Source organism: Salvelinus sp. IW2-2015, linkage group LG28 (genome assembly GCF_002910315.2).
Source record: "Salvelinus sp. IW2-2015 linkage group LG28, ASM291031v2, whole genome shotgun sequence".
NCBI classification, from domain to species: domain Eukaryota; kingdom Metazoa; phylum Chordata; class Actinopteri; order Salmoniformes; family Salmonidae; genus Salvelinus; species Salvelinus sp. IW2-2015.
Genome location: NC_036868.1, coordinates 18,058,949 through 18,083,513, shown reverse-complemented (window position 1 = coordinate 18,083,513; position 24,565 = coordinate 18,058,949). Strand labels below are relative to the sequence as shown.

The window sequence follows — 24,565 nt, the reverse complement described above, 5'->3', positions numbered from 1 at the left end:
TCGCTCGCCGAGACGTCATGTTAAAATAACAACTGACCAGGAAGTGTTTTCAGAGCACAAGTGAACATTTTTGTCCATTATGTTGGGCTTTTTGAGATACTTCTGAGCCCTGGGAGAGTAACATGTAGGCTAGAGAGACTGGATAATGAGAATAATGAATGATCATGTAAGAAGCACTATAGGACTACTACGGAGATCTAATCTGTACACATACCGAGGACATTCCACTGTAACAGTGTGACACTGACTCAGATCTTTCACTTTAAAATGTATGTCAAACAAAAACCACTGATTGCAAAGATAAACAAACTCTAGGCACAATGACTACTTTTAACAATTTCCACTCTGCATTTTACAAAAACACATTTACTTGAAGAACAGTGCAGATGCAAAGTTTGGTAACAGAAAAGACTGTTTGTGCCGTCATTCTGTTGCACAGTATCACTCTGTCACAATGGAATCAGTAACAACATTGATACTGAGGTCATATACTGAATAGCCGGTTGACATTTATTGTCATGAGTCTAATTCTGGAGGGAGAACTGGCTCCAAAGAACTGGCACCCAGTCACCACAAAGATACAGGCGTCCTTCCTAACTCAGTTGCCGAAGAGGAAGAAAAACGCTCAGGGATGTCACCATGAGGCCAATGGTGACTTTAAAACAGTTAGAGTTTAATGGCTGTGATAGGAGAACACTGAGGATGGATCAAAAACATTGCATTTACTCCTCAATACTAACCTAAATAACAGTGTGAAAATAAAGTTAATTTCTTAGCCACATTTTTTGCAGTTTTACTTTAGTTTCGGGAATATTTGTATTCTGTACAGGCTTCCTTATTTTCACACTGTTATTTAGGTTAGTATTGAGGAGTAAATGCAATGTTGTTGATCCATCCTCAGTGTTCTCCTATCACAGCCATTAAACTCTAACTGTTTTAAAGTCATTGTCACGAATACTACCGAAGGTGGCTCCCCTTCCTGTTCGGGTAGCGCTCGGCGGTCGTCGTCGCCGGTCTACTAGCTGCCACCGATCCCTTTTTTCTTTTCGTTTATGTTTGTCTAATTGTTTTCACCTGTTCCTTGTTGGGGTTTTGGGATGGGTACTATTTAGGTTCGTTTTGCCCGCTAGTGTTTGTGCGGGCTTATTAGTTGTTACGTGTGGTGATGTTACGTGTCTGTTTTTGGGTTTCGCTGTCCTGTGCTGGTAACAAGGTTTTGGGATTTGTGTTGCGCCAGTGTTTTGGGCATTCACCCATGTTTGGACCTGTTACTTTTTCCGAAGGACATTAAAGCGTTTTTCCCATACATTTCGCTCTCTGCAGTTGACTCCTCATTCATTTCACTCACCCAACGTTACAGTCATTTATAACTTGTTAAGCAAATTTTTACTCCTGAAATTATTTAGGCTTGCCATAACAAAAGGGTTGAATACTTGTTGACTCAAGACATTTCAGGTTTTCATTCATTTGTAAAAATGTATGAAAACATCCTTTACTTTGACATTATGGGGTATTGTTTGTAGGCCAGTGACACAAAATCTACATTTAATCCATTTTAAATTCAGGGTGTAACAAAATAAAATTTGTCCAGGGTTGTGAATACTTTCTGCTACCCACACTGCCCTCCATCCCCCCCTTCCCTAATACACGTGTAAATATTGGACTATAGATTGTGCCTTCCTGTATTATAATTATGCAAAAATGTTTATTCTATTCTACTAAGCCATTTACTATATGTTCATATTCTAATATTTTATTATGTCTTATTGTTGTTACATTGTTGAGAAGGAACCTGCAAGTAAGCATTTAGTTGGAAAATGTACACCATGCGTTTCCCGTACAAACGACTAACAAAAATTGAAACAATTGGAAGACTTTAAAGCAGGGTGTCACGTTCCTGACCGGTTTTCTGTTTTTTTGTATGTGTTAGTCGGTCAGGGCGTGAGTTTGGGTGGGCAGTCTATGTTATGTGTTTCTATGTTTGTAAATGGTGACCTGATATGGTTCTCAATTAGAGGCAGGTGGTTTTCATTTCCTCTGATTGAGAGCCATATTAAGGTAGGTGTTTTCACATTGATTGTTGTGGGTGGTTGTCTCCTGTGTCTGTGTTTGTCGTGCCACACGGGACTGTCTCGGTTTGTTTGTACGTTCGTTCTTTTGTGTAGTCATTTTCCTGTTTGTGAGTTCTTCGTTGTATGTAAGTTCGCATGTCCAGGTCTATCTACGTCGTTTGTTATTTTGTTAGTTATTCAAGTATAGTTCGTTTTTGTCTTGTTCAATAAATTCATTATGTCCTATGACAACGCTGCGCAGTCAAAGTCAAAGTCAAAAATGTCAAAAATTTGGAAAAAATATCACCCCTTTAAAAAAGTGCTTTCTGGACGTTTTTCGAAATTCTTTCGATTTTTATGTCAATTACACATGTGTAAGAACTGTATGAAAATACTTTTGTCAAATTTTATTAACATAATTTTTTGACATATTTATTTGGACTTAAGGAATATGTTTTGTGCATTTGGAATGTGATTTCATAGGGAAGTCAAAAGTCAAAAATGTCAAAAATTTGGAAAAAACGTATCACCCCCTTTAAAAAAGTGCATTCTGGACCGTTTTTGAAATTCTTTCGATTTTTATGTCAATTACACATGTAAGAACTGTATGAAAATACTTTTGTCAATTTTACTACATAATTTTTTTAATTTATTTGACTTAAGGAATATGTTTTTGGCATTTGGAATGTATTTCATAGGAAGTCAAAAGTCAAAAGTTAAAAGTCAAAAATGTTAAAAATGTGGAAAAAACATATATTCCATTTAAAAAAGTGCTTTCTGGACCGTTTTTTGAAATTCTTTCGATTTTTACGTCAATTACACATGTTAAGAACTGTATGAAAATACTTTAGTCACATTTTACTATCATCATTTTTTATAAATGTTTACTTGTACTTATCACCCCCCAAACCTCCATAAATCACTCAGGCCAGCACCATTGATTTGGGGCCGTAGTATAGTGCTCCCATGGACGTCTGGATGACACCTAAAAGCATTTAAAACCGTTTTGAAAAATGACATGAAAACATGAAAAATATTTTTTTTACTTTTTTGGGAAACCTCCTTAAATCACTCAGGCCAGACCCCATTGACTCGAGAATAAAAAACATAAAAATATTTTTCAGAAAAAAAAAACAGAATATTTTCTGACTTTTTTGGAAAACCTCCATAAATCCCTCAGGCCAACACCCATTGATTTTCGTCCGTCGAATAGTGCTCCCAGAGCGGGTATGGAAGTCCGGATGCCCCCTAAACGCAATTCATCCAGGCATCTGGAACCTAAAAAAAATACCAGGTGCACGAAAAGTTTGGACTTAGAATATTTTTCGAGTTTTTTGGAAAAACTCCTAAATCACTCAGGCCATTGACTCGAGAATAAAAAACAAAAATATTTTTCAGAAAAAAAACAGAATATTTTCTGACTTTTTTGGAAAACCTCCATAAATCACTCAGGCCAACACCCATGTTTTTCGTCCGTCGAATAGTGCTCCCAGAGCGGGTATGAAATCCGGATGCCCCCTAAACGCAATTTCATCCAGGCATCTGGTAACCTAAAAAAAATACCAGGTGCACGAAAAGTTTGGACTTAGAATATTTTTCGAGTTTTTTGGAAAAACTCCATAAATCACTCAGGCCATTGACTCGAGAATAAAAAACAAAAAATATTTTTCAGAAAAAAAACAGAATATTTTCTGACTTTTTGGAAAACCTCCATAAATCACTCAGGCCAACACCCACTGATTTTTGTCCGTCGAACAGTGTCCCAGAGCGGGTTGGAAGTCTGGATGCCCCCTAAACGCAGTTTCAACCAGGGCATCTGGTAACCTAAAAATAATGCCAGGTGCACAAACAGTTTGGACTTGTTTGTGTGTGTGTGAGCTTTTCTTTGACATCTGTTTCGAGAAATGACTGATTTACAGTTCATGAAGGTTGCCTAATCACACACTTAAAGTTTTGGAAAGATCTGACTTTTTTAACCCTTCGAAACAGCACCTATGACCCCATTTTAAGGCACTTCCGGTTGGCACAGGAAGCTATAGGTAAAGACATATGCTGATCGGGGTATGCTCTTAGAGAATCCTGAGTTTTAAGTCTCATAGTGGCACACACCTCATAGTGGCCTGATGGATTGTTATCAAAGACAGGTTCATAAGACATTCATAACCCACATAGGGTTTATTTAAAGAATGCACGTTAAATTTGCAATATGATTCAACACATCATATTGCAAAAGTAACAGACACTGTTATGTTTGCAATATGATTCAACACATCATATTGCAAAAGTAACACACACTGTTACGTTTGCAATATGATGTGTTGAATCATATTGCAAACATAACACACACTGTTACTTTTGCAATATGATGTGTTGAATCATATTGCAAATTTAACGTGCATTCTTTAAATACTTTAAATACTTTAGAAATACAAAATCGAACAGGCTTGTTGGGGTTTGTCTCTATGGGCCGAGCCGGTTTAAATGCACCTAGTCTTGAGACTCTGGGACTTTTCTAAACGTCGGCAGTTTCGTTGAGGTCAAAATGAATTGAAAACATGGCAAATACACGAGGCTTTTTATCGATCCGAGAACCTTCTAGAGCCACATAATTCACTGTGCACAATCGACCTGAGGTCTAGAACAGGTTTGTAAATTTTCAGAACTCTAGGTCTAACGGTTCTTTAAAAGTTGGAACAAAAGTAACTACCACAGGCACTGTCTGCCTCTTAGCCCCTCAGTGTGTCCCTCCATCATTTCTGTTWGGGTGTGTAKATTTTTCTTTGAAATCTGATGGGACTAATGACTGATTTACAGTTCAGGAAGGTTGCCTAATCACAAATATGAAGTTTTGGAAAGATTTAACTTTTTTAACCCTTCGAAACAGCTCTTTTGACACCAATTATAGCACTTCCGGTTTGCACAGGAAGCTGACAGTAAACACATATCCTCATTGGAGTAGGCTTTTACAGAATCCTGAGTTTTAAGTCTATACATTAAGAACTCAGTGATTTACATAGGYCTGAATGCACTATTTCTCTCAAACTGCAGGTTGGGTATTGCAAACACTTTTAGGGTGATTTTAARCACTTCCGGTTGRTCCAGGAAGCTTAGAATCGACACAGGTAGACCTTATGATGGCCTGATGGACTGACATCAAAGACAGGTTCCTAAGACCTTCATAACCCACATAGGCTTCAGGTTGAATTTGGAGGTGCAGTCAATGTATTCCTATGGAGAGAGATGTCAATGTAAACTGTGAGATGTAAAAACCTGTTTTCACTGTTAAGGGTTAATGCCACAAGGTCAAGGTTAGGCTTGCACAGATCGGGAGGACCTTAAGAACATTCCTGAGGTGAATTTGTTTCTAACCTTAACGGTTCTCTCTCTGTCTCCCAAAAGCAAATGAAATTGACATTGAGGTAAAAGTTATTTTGCTCTGTCTTCTGTCACTGTCGCTGTGGCCAGACCGAATGAGCTACGGTCAAGCGGGCATCTCGTTGAACTCGGCACGGCCTAGAGATAATGGTCATGCCATTGTCGGCTTTGTGTGGCTTTAAGCACCGTACTTTTTCACTCCATCCCTGCTGTGTGTGTGAGAGCTTTTCTTTGACATCTGTTTGAGAAATGACTGATTTACGTTCTGAAGGTTGCCTAATCACACACTTAAGTTTTGGAAAGATCTGACTTTTTTAACCCTTCGAAACAGCACCATGCACCATTTTAAGGCACTTCCGGTTGGCACAGGAGCTATAGGTAAACACATATCTTGTTGGGTATGCTGGTTACAGATCCTGAATTTTAGTCTATACGTTAAGAATTGATGCATCTTACATAAGGTTGAATGCAGTGATTTTCAAAATTGCAAGTCATGTATATCAGGCACTTTTGGGTGTTTTAACCACTTCCGGTTGGTCCGGTAGCTTAAAATCAACACAGGTAGACCTCATAGTGGCCTGATGGATTGGTATCAAAGACAGGTTCATAGACATTCATAACCCACATAGGCTTCAGGTTGAATTTGGAGTGCAGTCAAAGTATTCCTATGGGGGAAATGTCATTGTAAACTGTTTGAGCTAACCTTCATTTAATGGTAAGGTTAATGCCACAAGGTCAATGTTAGGCTTGCACAGATCGGGGGGACCTTAAGAACATTCTGAGGTGAAATTGTGTTTCTACCCTAACGGTTCTCTCTGTCTCCCAAAAGCAAATAAATTGACATGAGGTCAAAAGGTCATTGCTTGTGCTTCTTGTAACGGTCGCTGCGCTCAGACCGAGCGAGCTACGGTCAAGCGGGGCATCTCGTTGAACTCGGCACGGCCTGGAGACTATGGTGATGTCATTTTAGTGGTGATTTCAGAGATGCTATTTTGGTGCATTCATGGAAGGCGCTGTGATTTGGGCCTGCTCTGAAATATTTGACAGTTGGCTTCTAAAGGAGTTGAAAAAGTGTTTGGAGTCAGATGGTATCAGTTTGGTGCTGAAAAGATGTCATTGACTATGGACACTTGCTAGTTGACTTTGTTGACATTGCTAGTTGACTTGCTAGTTGCTTTTCCATTTGCAAATGTTTCAACGGGGAGGTACCATGAGGAAAAGCGACATGATGAAATTTCACGAAACGAGCGATGGAGAGGAACCACTATCACTGCCCGGCATCCTGAGGTCATCAGACCGTTGACTTTTGTTTTAAAGTATTTAAAGAATGCCCGTTATATTTGCAATATGATTCAATCATCATATTGCAAATATAACGGGCATTTGCAATAGATTGTGATGTTGAATCATATTGCAAATCTAACGGGCATCTTTAAATACTTTACAAATGCAAAGTCAACGGTCTGATGACCTCAGGATGGTCGGGCAGTGATAGTGGTTCCTCCATCGCTCGTTTTGTGATTTTTCGTGTCGCTTTTTCCTCATGGTACCTCCCCGTTGAAACATATTGCAAATGTACAAAAGTCAACGAGCAAGTCAGTGTCCATCAGTCAAATAGATTTTCAGACACCAAACTGATACCATTGACTCTCAAACTCACTTTTTCAACTCCTTTAGATGCAACTATAACATATTTCAGAGCAGGCCCAAAATTCACAGCGCCTTCTATTTAAACCATAATAAAACAAATAATACGTAGTTATGTTCTAGCTGCGGGTCCAGTTCACACATTATGTTTAGCCCTATGTGAGGCGACCTCGAATCCCAAGTTTCGGCTCGATAGGTCATTCGGTGCCGGCCCACTATTGGTGCTGAAATTCCACTTTTTTCATTGCCTTGCTACGGGCCTTGAATGAGCAATCAAACAGGCTTGTTGGGGTTGTCTCTATGGGCCGAGCCGGTTTCAACGACCTAGTCTTGAGACTCTGGGACTTTCACAAGTCGCCAGTTTCGTTGAGGTCAAAATGAATTGAAAACATGGCAAATACACGAGGCTTTTTATCGATCCGAGAACCTTCTAGAGCCACATAATTCACTGTGCACAATCGACCTGAGGTCTAGAACAGGTTTGTAAATTTTCAGAACTCTAGGTCTGCGTTTTTTAAAGTTGGAACAAAAGTAACTACCACAGGCACTGTCTGCCTCTTAGCCCCTCAGTGTGTCCCTCCATCATTTCTTGTGGGTGTGTTTTTTTTTTTTTTAATCTGATGGGCTAGACTGATTTACAGTTCAGGTTGCTTTCACATATGAAGTTTTGGAAAGATTTACATTTTTAACCCTTCGAAACAGCTCTTTGACCACATTATGGCACTTCCGGTTGACAGGAAGCTATAAAACACAATACTCATGGAGTTGCTTTACAGAATCCTGAGTTTTAAGTCTTACTTAAAACTTACTGATTTACATAGGGCTAGACACTATTTCTCTCAAACTGCAGGTTGGTATGCAAACACTTTTAGGGTGATTTAACCACTTCCGGTTGCTCCAGGAAGCTTAGAATCGACACATAGACCTATGGTGGCCTGATGGACTGACATCAAAGACAGGTTCCTAAGACATCAACCCACATAGGCTTCGTTGAATTTGGAGGTGCAGTCAATGTATTCCTATGGGAGAATGTCATGTAAATGTGAGATGTAACCTTTTTCACTGGTAAGGGTTAATGCCACAAGGTCAAGGTTAGGCTTGCACAGATCGGAGGCCTAAGAACATTCTGAGGTGATTGTGCTTCTAACCTTAACGGTTCTCTCTCTGTCTCCCAAAAGCAAATCAAATTGACATTGAGGTCAAAGGGTCATTTTGCTCTGTCTTCTTGTCACTGTCGCTGCGCTCAGACCGAGTGAGCTACGGTCAAGCGGGGCATCTCGTTGAACTCGGCACGGCCTGGAGATAATAGTCATGCCATTGCAGGCTTTGTGTGTCTTTAAGCACCGTACTTTTTCACTCCATCCTTCCTTTTTGTGTGTGTGTGTTTGTGTGAGAGAGCTTTTCTTTGACATCTGTTGGGAAAAATGACTGATTACAGTTCATGAGGGTTGTCTAATCACACAAGTGAAGTTTTGAAAAGATCTGACCTTTATTACCCTTCAAACCTGACCCTATGCACCATTTTAAGGTACTTCCAGTTGACATAGGAAGCTGAACGTGAACACATACCCTCCTTGGGGTAGGCTCTTATATAATATTGAGCTTTAAGTCTTTATGTTACGAACTGACTTATTAACAGAGGGTTAAATGAGTGTGTGTTACTTCATAAAATCACATAAAATCACARAATTCTCGCAGAGCTTCGAGACCCACTTTAAAAATGTTCGTGTGAACAAACTGCAACTGGATCTGTGATTTTTTTGGGGGGAAAAATCCTCTTCGTGAACATCACCAAATGGACAATGTACGATTTCTCTTAAATTACGATAGATAAACGGCTGGTACTTTTTTTCCTGACACCGTATGCTTATGTACTTTGACGCGAAGCGGTCAAATTGCACCCTACTTTGCGTTTTTGACCTTTAATCCCAGAAAAATGGCCATAACTCAAAAAGCGGCGAGGCCTCGACGCCATCTCGTTCGGGGCCAACTGCCCTTTACTCCAAACCTACGCTCGCCGAGTTTATTCTTCAAAATATTTTCCGTTTAGGAGAAAAGGCCGGGCTCGTTTGCCCCGTGTTCGTGCGCCTGCAATATGATTTATTTTCCCCCTTGTGGGAATTTTCGAGAATGCGGAGTCCAAGTCAAAAATTTGTTATTTTTATAAAACGGTGACCGAACATCCGAGACGATTTCTTCGATGACTTCCCGAAAGAGCTCCCCCCCGCCCTCGGCCCGACGCCGTCCGCGATTTCCCGAGACGACGTCGGACGTGCAGTAAGGGACCGTACATTCGCAATGGGAGAATCTTCACCGATCATACGGCTCCCGTACGAGGTGTCCCTTAAGGTATGTAAGCGCTTTCATTGTCTGCCCGCTTTATTTATCCTACAGTTCTGACTTGGTGTGCCAGCTGAATACTGTAAGAACAGCCCATGTTCTTAATTCTGTTGCTGTACATTATAAAAGTGCTGAACAAATAATTATTTTGACTACATCCATCCTAGCTCGCTCATTAATGTCTTAATCGTAATTACGGATTTCCTCTTATCCGCTCGACGTTCCCGTATGCCATAGTTTGTACATCTCAATTATCTGTAGAAACCACATTTGTTTTAGCAAGTCAGCCATATAAGCTGTTTTTAAAAAGGTAATAAATGAGGCTGAATGAACTGTTCCGCTGCCAGACAATGCTCTGCTGATAGCCATGTGTAACGTTGGTAAGGATTCACTCCACGGTGCTGAAAAGTAAGCTCTGCTGTTGGGACAGCTTTAAAAGGGAAAGTGGATACCTAGTCAGTTGTACAACTGAATACATTCAACTGCATTCAAAGGTTTGTAACCTTTATAGCGTAATTAATGTATTGTTTAGTGGCTTTGATGGCATGCATCAACAAGATTTACATGCTAAAATCGCCACAGCACGACAGGCCCCATGGAAACATCAAATTTGTCACTAAACTTTCCAGATGTCGACAAGTTAAAATACGCTAGACAAGGTGGTATATTTATCTCAGTAAAATAATTACACGAGAAATGGTGGAAACCATCATAACGAAGTAAACATTGTGTGGTCCTCCCACTAAGGCTTGGGAAAGCATGCAGTGCAATTGGCTAGATAATAAATTATGAAATTCATAGGGCGGTGTAAGTGAACATTATGAGCTTGATGCTCCTTTCCAATAGAGGTTCTTATTCTGGTGACATGTTCGGCTGCCATTTGTCAAATAATCCCGCTTTTATCCATAATAATCTCATTGTGAAGGTTACCTACCCGCATTGTATCTGCTTGTTTAGTCCCGCAGTGAAGCGTTCAAAAAAAATGTTAGACATGACTTTGAAGACGCCAGCAAATCAGCTCACGTTCTGGCCCCTGACCACCCGCGCAAGAAAAAAATTAATCTGCCCCTGGCTGAATCAGGTTGATGATCCCTGGTTAGACAGCTGGCATGCTCCAGAAGCTTCCTTGATCAACAAAAACTATACCATTCGATACGTTGGGTTGAATGTGTCCTTCTCTAACAAATAAGCGTATAAAACGTATTTTATCCAGGGTCTCCAATTTCCACCTGTAGAAGTGGGTGATTAAGAGGTAGTCGCATGTGACTGTGGTCTAGAATCAACTACAATGTCAGCCACAGTTGGAAAATAGGTCTGCCCCATGTTTTTCCAAGTAAAAACATGGTCACACTTCAGAATAGGGAAAAGTTACTATGCCAACATTGAGACAGCATACACAGAATGAGTTTCCACTAATTGGTCCTTTGACCAATCAGAGTGGATCTGAAAACCAATTAGTAAGAAAAAAATATGTATGCCTGTGTAAACACAGCATAAGAGTCTGTTTAAATTGCTCTTTAAACTATAAATATGCCTTCATTATAGCTAATAACGAAGGTATTAAGGATTGGCCAGAACTACATTACTTACATTTGCATAACAAATCACTTTAATCCTAATAAACCTAAGACCTTACATAACTACAAATGTGGCCAATATGTATACCTTAAAATAAGGTCAATGGTTTAATAGAAAAATGTGTTGACTAACTTAACATATACCAGTCTTTTGATCCCATTGATGAGATTAACATTATCACTGAATACAATGGCAAAAATGTATCATCCTTCTAGTGATCTCAGTAGACCATTTTATTGTTCCATAGAAACAGACAATATGGACAGACATTATGGTGTAAATTGAGCTGCTTCACATGGGGTGCTATTTCACATGGGGAAAGGGGGTGACAGCTCAGCATAGTGATGAAATCAATGTGCAGGCTCTGAAATAAAAACACAAAAATGTGTCAATACATTCAACCATAAAACAGACTATTGCAAATTACTTAAATGTATGATGTTGTTCAAGTTTGTTTATTAATGTCAAGTGTTACACTACCTACTGCAGCAACATTGGCAGTAAGATCGGCACAATGTCATCTCTCATGAAATGTTGGTTATTCATAAAGTATAAACGTTTTGTTTTTATTGATTCCATGAACATGAAAATGCGCATGTATTGCTGTTTTAACATGCAAATCTGACATGTAGGTATCCCAGTAAACTTGAATAACATGAAATGCCGAATAGAAAACACTTTGCACTTACTTCCTTTAACTGCTTTCTTCCCTAAAGTTAGAAAAGGAGAGAAGGAAAAAATAGATGTTAAAAAGCAAACATTACCCAAATACAGGTGTACTAGCCCTTTACAAAGTAAATAGGCTCCATTAAAAAGCCCATTCTGAAATTGTAGTAGTGTTCTGCTGCTGCATGATACAGTTTCTCCAATCACTGATGTAAAGATCTTGTTCAGTTGCTAAAGATCATCCTCTTCAAGTCTGGTGTGCCTTACCAACCATGAAAGAGAATGCTTCACGCATTATCGGCCACAGCCACCAACTATTCAAATGAATTAAGACGTGTAGTACAGAACACTGTACTACGATTTCTGAGGTTTTGGTGTCAAACTTTTATTCAATTTAGCAGTAGACAACTCACCCCCATAAGAAACTTTGTAGTACAGGTATGTCATGACACCCAGGCCGACCCACATCTCCTGGTACGCCCCAGCGTAGTAAGGGCTCATCTTGGCCCACCAGCTTGTAAATACACGCCCTGCCATCTGTGTGAAAATAACAGAATTCTGTCAAATACATTTATTTTTCAGGCAAAAAAAACAGGGGGGGTCAAACAATGGAAGGAAATTAACTTGGAACAAGTGTACCTTAGCAGTACAACTACAGCTGGCTAGCTTGTAGTACGTGGGAGGTGAGAGACGCCTAGGTGAAAGATTGCTAGCTAGCGTTAGCTGTATAACCTAGCATGCGAAATGGAATATGCCCACGGAACAGAACTAACGTTGAAGCACAGAGGACGTAGCATGACTTTCAACCACATCTACCTTCTTAGCTAACGTTACCCAGTTGTCCTGATGCATGGCTGTATCAAGAGTCGACTTAACGTTATCAAGGCACACTAGCTAGTATGTATGTCTATGTCAAAAGTAACAGCAAAAACTAGCTAGCTACATTTACACAATCACGCAAGGTTAGCTTGCTAAATTCCTGCAACTGTTAGCCAGTTTGCTCGCTAACGTTAGGCCTCATGCAGAGGTTGTCGTCTTGACTGGCACGCGTAGGTAAAGCTGATATATATCTTTTTTTTTTAAACAAGGTAATCTGACATATTTAATTACTATTTTGCACTAGGTATTGGTTTGAAGGCATACTAGAACATCTTTTTAGGGCCTTACCTTCAGTATGTGATGCCCGGTGCGAAGAAGGTCACTGTCCAACGCAAACAACAGTGTTTCGTGTGTCGCAGAGCGTGCTGGGATATCAGTTTTCTTTTGCCGCAAGCAGAGGAGTAGTAGAATGCACATACAGATTTAGCCACATCGCCACCCCGTGGTAGCCGCGATTTATCATCCAGCAAAAGCACTAGACCCACCGATATAACAGTGAAAATTTGCTGTTCATTAACTTATCCAGTGATTTTTTTGTCGACATTTAGAAAGTTTGCATAGGAAATAGACGTGACAGTTGCCTTTCCATTTAACTATATTGTCTCGATAAAGACAGCTAGAGGTAATTGTTTTGCAACACATAAAAAAAGTATTGATTTGTAAAAAGCTACTGTGTCGAATAAAAATTAGGTGGTTGAAGTGTTTCCATTATCCATTGAGGCTAATTGCGCATTAATACATTGACGACAGCCTGTATGCCTTCCCACCTATCTGTTTCATGTCTCAGGTAGCCCGCGGAAGACAGCATGGTTATAATGCAATATTAACTGGACGAAAATTTGCCATATTCTAATCATGTATTACCACAGTCCGTGCCATGATTAAATTTGCACTCCTGTAGATCTGAAATAATTGGATGGTGAAACTTGCATTCAGCCAACCAGAAAAGCAAGGCAAAGCAATTCCGGCATTCTTGAAAGTCAGGCCAATCCTTATCCTGCAAAGAAACATTATTTTTTATAGTTGTCATTTTTTTTATTTAGCAAGCAGTAGGCATTTGAAATTAAATGTTTTTTATTTTTTACCTTTATATAACCAGGTAGGTCAGTTGAGGACAAGTTCTCATTTACAACTACTACCTGGACAAGATAAAGCAAAGCAGTGCGACAAAAACAACAACGCAGAGTTACACAAACAAACGTACAGTCAATAACACAATAGAGAAGAAAAATATCAAAATATATGTATAGTGTGTTCAAATGTAGAAGAGTAGGGAGGTAGCCAATAAATAGGCCATAGAGGGGATGGATGTGGGGTGGAGCTTTATAGTTAGGCCTATGTGATGACATATGAGATGAGCAGGGACCCTGGGCATCTTTCTTTTGGTGTTTTCATACGTTTTCATAACTGTGACCTTAATTAATTGCCTACCGTCTGTAAGCTGTTAGTGTCTTAACGACTGTTCCAGAGGTGCATGTTCATTAATTGTTTATGGTTCATTGAACAAGCATGGGAAACCGTGTTTAAATCCTTTACAATAAAGATTTCTGAAGTTATTATTTTTACAAATTATCTTTGAAAGACAGTGTCCTGAAAAAGGGATGTTTCTTTTTTTTTTTCAGCAATAAGAGCAATAAGCAATAAGTCTGAAAATACCTGGTAGCCTATGCCAACACACTTTTTTGCCATTATTCCTAAGGGAAGGTTGCTGGCTTCCTGACCATTAGCAACCCAGTGGGCATGTGACGTGATAAAGACGTCTTTTTCTGGTCGAAATCTGGTCGGGACGTCTTATAACCAGATCACAACCATATTAAGACGTGAAAAAGAAGTCTTGTAAAATACGTCTCATTTTGGTTGATATCTGGTTTATGGTTGAAATCGGATTGAACTACTGACCACTTACCTACTCAATTAATAGACACCAATCTATATAAACATGTGCATAGTGTTTGTGGGCCATGCACCCATTAGATATAAGACACTAGAACCATTACAATTATTAAAATTGGAGTAATGTTATTTTTCATCAGGGTTTGCATGATTCAGCTTAGCACAGTTGGCAAACAACAGCTGGCAGTACGGACCAAAATGGATTAGGGTTTCGTGGCATACTGTACCCAGTTATCACTCTTGGCCTATTCCGGTTGAGACTCGGGGGTCTTCATGCAGGCCGAGCTCTTACCGAGTCCGGCAGAATCATATTACTTTGGGCTCCGGCTAATGATACTCAGGCCAAGTCCACTTCAGTTTATCCAGCCCAATTAACTTTTTCAGGAGTAGGGCCATTTGAAATTTTTATTCGGCAGGTGATGAAATACCAATTAAAAAAGCAAAGAAATGTGCTATATTTCACCTCCGAGTCATCGAATTTGCCAGATACAATGTGTCTCTGCAGTACTATAGCTATCAGAGATGGTCCATAATTTAGAGAATCTCTGTTGCTATTGCTTTTACTAGCTAAGGCAGTGTTTTTCGTAGTTTGCAATTGAAAAGTGCACATTCATTATCCATAACATTTGTTCCAGGCTACCAGCATGTAAGATAAACATGCACAATAATACAGGGTACAATTTGTGTCTCTGTGGTCCCTAGAATTTAGCTCCACCAATTCCTGGTTGCTAAACCAATTCCTGGTTGCTAAAAAAATAGTTTGGCTAAATGCAGTTTATGTGACAAAACAAGCAAGTATAGTGTAGAGAATTCGTGTACCATCTAAACCCGATGTGAAGTATCTTTTCCATAACCCAAAATATTATATTTTCAGCTGTTTGAAGCTTGTGTACAAAAACGAAAGTAAAAGACGCAAAAAATAAACTTAAGAATTAGAAGCATAGAAATTGCGCACACAGGACAGATCAACCACTTCTTAGACTTGCTTTCAATAAGAATGACAGATCCATAACTAATTTCTATGTGAATTGGGTCAGGTCGCCCAAAAAGGTACATACAGTGCATTCGGAAATTATTCAGACCCCTTCACTTTTTCCACATTTTGTTACGTTACAGGATTATTCTAAAATGAATTAAACAAGAAAAAAAATCCTCAGCAATCTACACACAATACCCCATAATGACAAAGCGAAAACAAGTTTAGAAATGTTAGCAAATGTATATATTTAAAAAAACAGAAATACCCTTTTTACATAAGTATTCAGACCCTTTGATATGAGACTCGAAATTGAGCACAGGTGCATCCTGTTTCCATTGATCATCCTTGAGATGTTTCTACAACTTGATTGGAGTCCACATGTGGTAAATTCAATTGATTGGACATGATTTGGAAAGGCACATACCTGTCTACAGTATATAAGGTCCCACAGTTGAAAGTGCATGTCAGAGCAAAAACCAAGCCACGAGGTCGAAGGAATTGTCCGTAGAGCTCTGAGACTGGATTGTGTCAAGGCACAGATCTGGGGAAGGGTGCCAAAACATTTCTGCAGCATGGATGTTCCCCAAGAACACAGTGGCCTCCATCATTCTTAAATGGAGGAAGTTTGGAACCACCAAGACTCTTCCTCGAGCTGGCCGCCAGGTCAAACTGAGCAATTTGGGGAAAAGGGCCTTGGTCAGGGAGTTGACCAAGAACCCGATGGTCACTCTGACAGAGCTCCAGAGTTCCTCTGTGGAGATGGGAGAACCTTCCAGAAGGACAACCATCTCTGCAGCACTCCACCAATCAGGCCTTTATGGTAGAGTGGCCAGACAGAAGCCACTCCTCAGTAAAAGGCACATGACAGCCTGCTGTGATTTTGCCAAAAGGCACCTTAAGGACTCAGACCATGAGAAATAATATTGTCTGGTCTGATGAAACCAATATTGAACTCTTTGGCCTGAATGCCAAGCCTTGTCTGGATGTCTGGAGGAAACCTGGCACCATCCCTTCGGTGAAGCATGATGGTGGCAGAATCATGTTGTTGGGATTTTCTTCAGCGGCAGGGACTGGGAGACTAGTCAGGATTGAGGCAAAGGTGAACAGAGCAAAGTACAGAAAGATCATTGATGAAAACATGCTCTAGGGCTCTCAGGAACTCAGACTGGGCTAAGCACACAGCCAAGACAACGCAGGAGTGGCTTCGGGACAAGTCTCTGAATGTCTTTGAGTGGCCCAGTCAGAGCCCGGACTTAAACCTGATCGAACATTTCTGGAGAGACCTGAAAATAGCTGCACAGCAACGCTCCCCATCCAACCTGACAGAGCTTGAGAGGATCTGCAGAGAAGAATGGGAGAAACTCCCCAAATACAGGTGTGCCAAGCTTGTAGCATCAAACCCAATAAGACTCAAGGCTGTAATCGCTGCCAAGGGGGCTTCAACAAAGTACTGTTTTTATTTTTTATACATTTGCAAACATTTCTACAAACCCATTTTCACTTTGTAATTATAGGGTATTGTGTGTAGATTAATGAGATTTTTAATTTATTTAATACATTTTAGAATAAGGCTGTAACGTAACAAAATGTGGAAAAAGTCAAGGGGTCTGAATACTTTCCGAATGCATTCAATTTTTTTATACTTCAAGGGGTCTTAAAATTCTAATAGAAAAATTACCCTTGGTATGACTTTCTTAAAACAATCTTAAAACAACTCCACATAGCTATAAAACAAATGTTTCTTGATCTTTCTTATATCTCTCAGATATAGGACAGACACTTCAGAACAAACTTCCTTTAGATTTTTGGGGGGCATTATCTTTTGTAACATGTGAATCAGTGAATCTGTTATTCATTGTGTTTGTATCGGCTAATAGCAGGAAGGCTAAACACAATTTTTCATCAAATAATTTGTACATATATTCTTTGATACTTCAAGGGGTCTAAAAATTCTAAATCAAACAGAAAAATTATCCTTGGTAAGACCTTAAAACAATTCCATATAGTTTAGTAGAACCCCCCCTCCCGGCTGAGATTCTTACGGGTTAACTGCCTTTTTCAATGTTTTATTATCCTTTTAGCAGGAATCTTCTAGCTTGGATGGAAGGATGGAGGAGGGAACAAATGGAACAAGTACATGAGTTATCCAACCTGCTGACTAATAAATGTATATAGCCTATGTTTTGATGTCTTTCTCTCTCCATCTGTCTGCCAGATTGATGAGGGACAGCAGAGTCAATGTACTTGCTAGGCTAAATCTAACAATATGGAAAACCTTAGGTAATTAATTGGTTAATCATGATTTGTCCCCGTCTTTACAGTTCCTGAAACATGTCAATAACCTGATGCATGGCCTCTACAGCAGTGCTTGACCACCCACTCAGTTACCAGTGACCTATTCTTCCACATCCCAGGGAAAGGAGAGCAGAATCATCCCTCCTTAAATCCATAGTCATTGACAGTAAGTTGTGTGCCAATTTTATTTTTTGCTTTGATACTCTGATATTCAATGTGTATTTATTCCTACAACCAGCTTAGTAAGAGCTAGGTTGTACTAGCTATGATAAAAAGATGGCGCCGTCTTATCGGCTCTTAACCAACCATTCTATTTTTTTGTTTTTCTGCGTAGTTCGTAACTTGTTTTGTACATAATGTTGCTGCTACCGTCTCTTATGACCGAAAAGAGCTTCTGGACATCAGAACTGGGATTACTCACCTCAAATTTGATGAAGGGTTCTTCTTCAATGAGTCGGACGTGAGGGATATACCATGGACACCTGACCAGGCCCAGATCCCCGTGATTCGCTGGAAAAGGAAACGTAGGTTTCGCAGAAAGAGACCAGGATGCTTTTTGAGGATCAGGCGACGAGTGGCTAATCTGCCCTTGCCTTCCGTTCTGCTAGCTAACGTTCAATCGCTGGAAAATATATGGAACGAACTGAAAGCATGTATATCCTACCAACAAGACATTAAAAACTGTAAAATCTTGTGTTTCACCGAGTCGTGGCTGAACGACGACATTAAGAACATACAGCTTGCAGGTTATACACTATCGGCAGGATAGAACAGCAGCCTCTGGTAAGAAACGGGGCGGGGGCCTATGCATATTTGTAAACAATACCTGGTGCACGATATCTAAGGAAGTCACAGGGTTTTGCTCGCCTGAGGTAGAGTATCTCATGATAAGCTGTAGACCACACTATCTATCTAGAGAGTTTTCATTCATACCACCACAGACTGAGGCTGGAACTAAAACTGCACTCAATGAGCTGTATTCCGCCATAGGCAAACAGGGAAACGCGGCGTCTAGTGGCCGGGGATTTAATACAGGGAAACTTAAATCAGTTTAAACTAATTTCTATTAGCATGTTAAATGTGCAACAAGAGGGAAAAACATTCTAGACCACCTTTACTCCACACACAGATCTGACCATAACTATATCCTCCTGATTCCTGCTTACAATCAAAAATTAAAGCATGATGTACCAGTGACTATACAAATGTGGTCAGATGAAGCAGATGCTAAACTACAGGACTGTTTTGCTAGCACAGACTGGAATATGTTCCGGGATTCTTCCGATGGCATTGAGGAGTACACCACATCAGTCACTGGCTTCATCAATAAGTGCATTGATGACGTCGTTCCCACAGTGACTGTACGTACATACCCCAACCAGAAGCCATGGATTACAGGCAATATCCGCTAAAGGGTAGAGCTGACGATTTCAAGGAGCGGGACTGTAACCCGGAAGCTTATAAGAAATCCCGCTATGCCCTCCGACGAACCATCAAACAGGCAAAGCGTCAATACAGGACTAAGATCGAATCGTACTACACCGGCTCCGAAGCTCGTCGGATGTGGCAGGGCTTGCAAACTATTACAGACTACAAAGGGAAGCACAGCCGAGAGCTGCCCAGTTACACAAGCCTACCAGACGAGCTAAATAACTCCTATGCTCGCTTCGAGGCAAGTAACACTGAAACATGCATGAGAGCAACAGCTGTTATGGACGACTGTGTGATCACGCTCTCCCCAGCCGATGTGTGTAAGACCTTTAAATAGGTCAACATTCACAAGGCTGCTGGGCCAGACAGATTACCAGGACGTCTACTCCAAGCATGTGCTGACCAACTGGCAAGTGTCTTCACTGACATTTTCAACCTCTCCCTGTCTGAGTCTAATACCAACATGTTTCAAGCAGACCACCATACTCCCTGTGCCCAAGAACACTAAGGTAACCTGCCTAAATGACTACCGACCCGTAGCACTCACGTCTGTAGCCATGAAAGGCTTTGAAAGGCTGGTCATGGCTCACATCAACACCGTTATCCCAGAAACCCTAGACCCACTTCAGGTTGCATACCGCCCCAACAAGTCTACAGACGATGAAATAGCCATCACACTGCACACTGCCCTATCCCATCTGGAATAACTATGTAAGAATGCTGTTCATTGACTACAGCTCAGCATTCAACACCATAGCACCCTCCAAGCTCATCATCAAGCTGAAGGCCCTGGGTCTCAACCCCACCCTGTGAAATTGGGTCCTGGACTTTCTGACGGGCCGCCCCGAGGTGGTGAAGGTAGGAAACAACATCTCCACTTCGTTGACCCTCAACACTGGGGCGAAACACAGACAAACTGAAATGGTCCATCCACACAGACATTGTGGTGAAGAAGGCGCAACAGCGCCTTCTTCAACCTCAGGCAGCTGAATAAATGTGGCTTGTCACCCAAATCCCTAACTTTTACAGATGCACAATTGAGAGAATCCTGTCTGGCTGTATCACAGCCTGGTACGGCAACTGCACAGCCCTCAACCGCAAGGCTTTCCAGAGGGTGGTGTTGTCTGCACAACGCATTACCGGGGGCAAACTACCTGCCCTCCATGACACATATAGCACCCGATGTCACAGGAAGGTGAAAAAGATCATCAAGGACAACAACCATCCAAGCCACTGCCTGTTCACACCGCAACCATCCAGAAAGCGAGGTCAGTACAGGTGCATCAGAGCTGGGACCAAGAGACTAAAGAACAACTTCTATCTCAAGGCCATCAGACTGCTAAACAGCAATCACTAACTCAGAGAGCCTGCCTACATTGAGACCCAATCACTGGCCACTTTACTAAATGGATCACTAGTCACTTTAAACAATGCCACTATAAATAATGCCACTTTAATAATGTTTACATATCTTACGTTACTCATATTTTTAGGCTGTGAGGAAGTGTTTTTGAGGAAGTTTTGGCTTTCAGTGCAGCTTTGCTAACATCGGTTCGGCTGTTTTCATTCATGAAATCTGTAGCCAGAAGTAAATAATGGATTATTGTGGATTCTGTCACAATTGGCATTCAACCACAATTTAAGGTAAGAGGAATTTGACCCAAATATAGATTTTGCATGAACTACCCACTTTAAGTCCAACAAATCAAATCAAAGTTTTTGTCACGTGCGCTGAATACAACAGGTGTAGTAGACCTTAGAGTGAAATGCTTACTTATAGGCTCTAACCAACAGTGCAAAAAAGGTATTAGGTGAACAACAGGTAAGTAAAGAAATAAAATAACAGTAAAAAGACAGGCTATATACAGTAGCGAGGCTATAAAAGTAGCGAGGCTACATACAGACACCGGTTAGTCAGGCTGATTGAGGTAGTATGTACATGTAGATATGGTTAAAGTGACTAGGCATATATGATGAACAGAGGGTAGCAGTAGCGTAAAAGAGGGGTTGGCGGGTGGTGAGTAGCGGGACACAATGCAGATAGCCCGGTTAGCCCAATTGAGGTAGTATGCACATGAATGTATAGTTCAAGTGACTGTGCATATATGATAAACAGAGAGTAGCAGCAGCGTAAAAGAGGGGTTTGGGGGGGGCACACAATACAAATAGTCCCGGTAGCCATTTAAGTACCTGTTCAGGAGTCTTATGGCTTGCGGGTAAAAACTGTTGAGAAGCCTTTTCGTATTAGACTTGGCACTACGGTACCGCTTGCCATGCGGTAGTAGAGAGAACAGTCTATTACTCATACACAAAACATGACATAATACAGAACATCAATAGACAAGAACAACTCAAGGATTGAACTACACACATTTAAAATAACAATAGAACCAAAAAAAAGGTCCCACTGACAGCTACACACATTGCTAAGTTACCCACACATCAGCACACATACAGTACATACAATGCCTTCAGAAGGTATTCATACCCCTTGAATTATTCCACATTTTGTTACAGCCTGAATTCAAATTAAATTGCTTTCTCTCACCGATCCTAAACTCTGTGTTGACCTTTTGGTGGATCCCCTGTTAGCAGTTCCTCTTTCCACTTGTTTTTACCTCCTTTTGAGTTTTTCAGAAGTCAACTATAGATGACTCAATCCTCTTATGTCATACCCCATAATGACAAAGTGAAAACATGTTTTTGGACATTTTTGAAAATGTTTTGAAAATGAAATACAGAAATACCTCATTTATATAAGTACTTACACCCCTGAGTCAATACATGTTAGAATCACCTTGGGCAGCGATTACAACTACTGTAAGTCTTTCTGGATAAGTAACCTGGATTATATAATATTTGCATTATTCCTTGAAAAAATTATTCAAGCTCTGTCAAGTTGGTTGTTGATCATTGCTATACAGCCATTTACAAGTCTTGCCATAGATTTTCAACCCGATTTAAGTTAAAACTGTAACCAGGCCACTCAGGAACATTCAATATAATCTTGGTAAGCAACAAAAACATTAGGAACACCTGCTCTTTCCATGACCTACACTGACCAGGTGAAAGCTATGATCCCTTAATGATGTAACCTGTTGAATCCTCTTCAATCAGTGTAGATGAAGGTTCGGAGACGGGTTAAAGAAAGATTTTAAAGCCTTGAGACAATTGAGACATGGATTGTGTATGTGTGCCATTCAGAGGACGAATTGGCCAAATAAAATATTTAAGTGCCTTTGAACGGGGTAGGTGACAGGCACTCCAGTTTGAGTGTGTCAAGAACTGCAACGCTGCTGGGTTTTTCCACACTCAACAGTTTTTGTGTGTGTGGGTATGTTAAATCATTATTACACCATTATTGCACACAGAGTGAGTGCATGCAACTTATTGTGACTTGTTAAGCACATTTTTACTCCTGAACTTATTTAGTATTTTCATAATAAAGGGGTTGAATACTTGACTCAAGACATTTCAGCTTGACATTTTTTATTAATTTGAAAACATTTCTAAAAACATAATTCCACTTTGACATTATGGGGTAGTGACACAAAATCTCACTTGAATACATTTTAAATTCAGGCTGTAACAAAACAAAATGTTTGAAAAAGTCAAGGGGTGTGAATACTTTCTGAAGGCACTGTATGTCCAAAAGCTATCCAGGTCAGATAGGGGAGAGGCGTTGTACTGTGAGGTGTTGTTTTATTTGTGTTTTAAAGCAAATTTTGCTGTTTGCTTGAATAATTTGAGATAGAACGCTATATGCTGTGCATTGCCTTGAATTCGTTCTGGATTTAGGGACTGTGAAGAGACCCCTGGTGGCTTATGTCTGTCAGAGTATGTATGTTGATTATACAACATATATATAAAATCAGAAATTTTTATAAAATGGAGTGCACATGCATGAGCATTGCACCTCCGTTTGGTAAACACCCCTCACTCACCATATATGGTAACAAGTTACACATTTATTTGCTATATAAGGCTATGGATTAGGACAAGAATTGACAAAATAAGGTAATTTTTCAAAAATTTCTGAGAACAGAAAATCTACGTTATTTGAAGGTAATTAAATAACGTTCTGAGAACATGTTTCAATAAGACTTTTAAAAACACTGCCATCATATATATATATATATATACACAGTGCATTCGGAAAGTATTCAGACCCCATGACTTTTTCCACATTTTGTTGCCTTATTCTAAAATGAGTTTCCCCCCTAATCAATCTACACACAATACCCCATAATGAAAAAGCAAAAACATTTGCATATTTATTAAAAATGTAAAACTGAAACATCACATTTACATATAAGTATTCAGACCCTTTAATCAGTACTTTGTTGAAGCACCTTTGGCAGCGATTCCAGGCTTGAGTCTTCTTGGGTATGACGCTACAAGCTTGGCACACCTGTATTTGGGGAGTTTCTCCCATTCCTCTCTGCAGAGCCTCTCACGCTCTGTCAGGTGGGTTGGAAAGCGTCGCTGCACAGCTATTTTCAGGTTTCTCCAGAGATGTTCGATCGGGTTCAAGTCCGGGTTCTGGCTGGGCCTCTCAAGGACATTCAGAGTCTTGTCCCGAAGCCACTTCTGCATTTTCTTGCCTGTTTGCTTAGGGTCGTTGTCCTGTTGGAAGGTGAACCTTTGACGCAGTCTGAGATCCTGAGCGCTCTGGAGCAGGTTTTCATCAAGGATCTCTGTACTTTTCTCTGTTCATCTTTCCCTCTATCCTGACTAGTCTCCCAGTCCCTGCCGCTGAAAAACATCCCCACAGCATGCTGCTACCACCACCATGCTTCATCGTGGTGCCAGGTTTCCTCCAGACATGACGCTTGGCATTCAGGCCAAAGACTTCAATATTGCTTTCATCAGACCAGAGTCCTTTAGGTGCATTTTGGCAAACTCCAAGCAGGCTGTCATGCACTTTTAACTGAGGAGTGGCTTCCGTCTGGCCACTCTACTATAAAAGGCCTGATTGGTGGAGTGCTGCAGAGATGGTTGTCCTTCTGTAAAGTTTTCCCATCTCCACAGCAGAACTCTGGAGCTCTGTCAGAGTGACCATCGGGTTCTTGGTCACCTCCCAGACAAAGGCCCTTCTCTCCCGAATGCTCAGTTTGGCTGGGCAGCCAGCTCTAGGAAGAGTCTTGGTGGTTCCAAATGTTTTCCATTTAAGAACGATGGAGACTGTGTTCTTGGGGACCTTCAATTCTGCAGAAATGTTTCGGTACCCTTTCCCAGATCTGTGCCTCGACACAATCCTGTCTCGGAGTTCTACGGACAATTCCTTCAACCTCATGGCTTGGTTTTTGCTCTGACATGCACTTTCAACTGTGGGACCTTATATACTGTAGACAGGTGTGTGCCTTTCCTAATCATGTCCAATCAATTGAATTGACCACAGGTGGACTACAATCAACTTGTAGAAACATCA

General features: G+C 40.5%; 1 protein-coding gene and 1 long non-coding RNA gene across 2 annotated transcripts; one reads left to right on the top strand and one right to left on the bottom strand.

Moving 5' to 3' along the window:
• The first annotated feature begins 2,370 nt into the window (after nucleotides 1-2,370).
• Nucleotides 2,371-2,838, top strand: LOC139023236 (uncharacterized). Its single transcript, XR_011474383.1, has 2 exons — nucleotides 2,371-2,538; nucleotides 2,768-2,838. It is a non-coding gene; the product is annotated as an uncharacterized lncRNA (long non-coding RNA).
• Nucleotides 2,839-11,192: 8,354 nt separating this feature from the next.
• Nucleotides 11,193-12,934, bottom strand: atp5mj (ATP synthase membrane subunit j). The gene is made up of 4 exons (XM_023974503.1): nucleotides 12,825-12,934; nucleotides 12,071-12,194; nucleotides 11,681-11,701; nucleotides 11,193-11,355 (listed from the first exon to the last, which is right to left on the bottom strand). The coding sequence occupies exons 2-4, from the start codon at nucleotides 12,192-12,194 to the stop codon at nucleotides 11,342-11,344; spliced, it is 159 nt and encodes a 52-aa protein (XP_023830271.1). The 5' UTR covers nucleotides 12,825-12,934; the 3' UTR covers nucleotides 11,193-11,341.
• Between the last annotated feature and the right edge of the window lie 11,631 nt (nucleotides 12,935-24,565).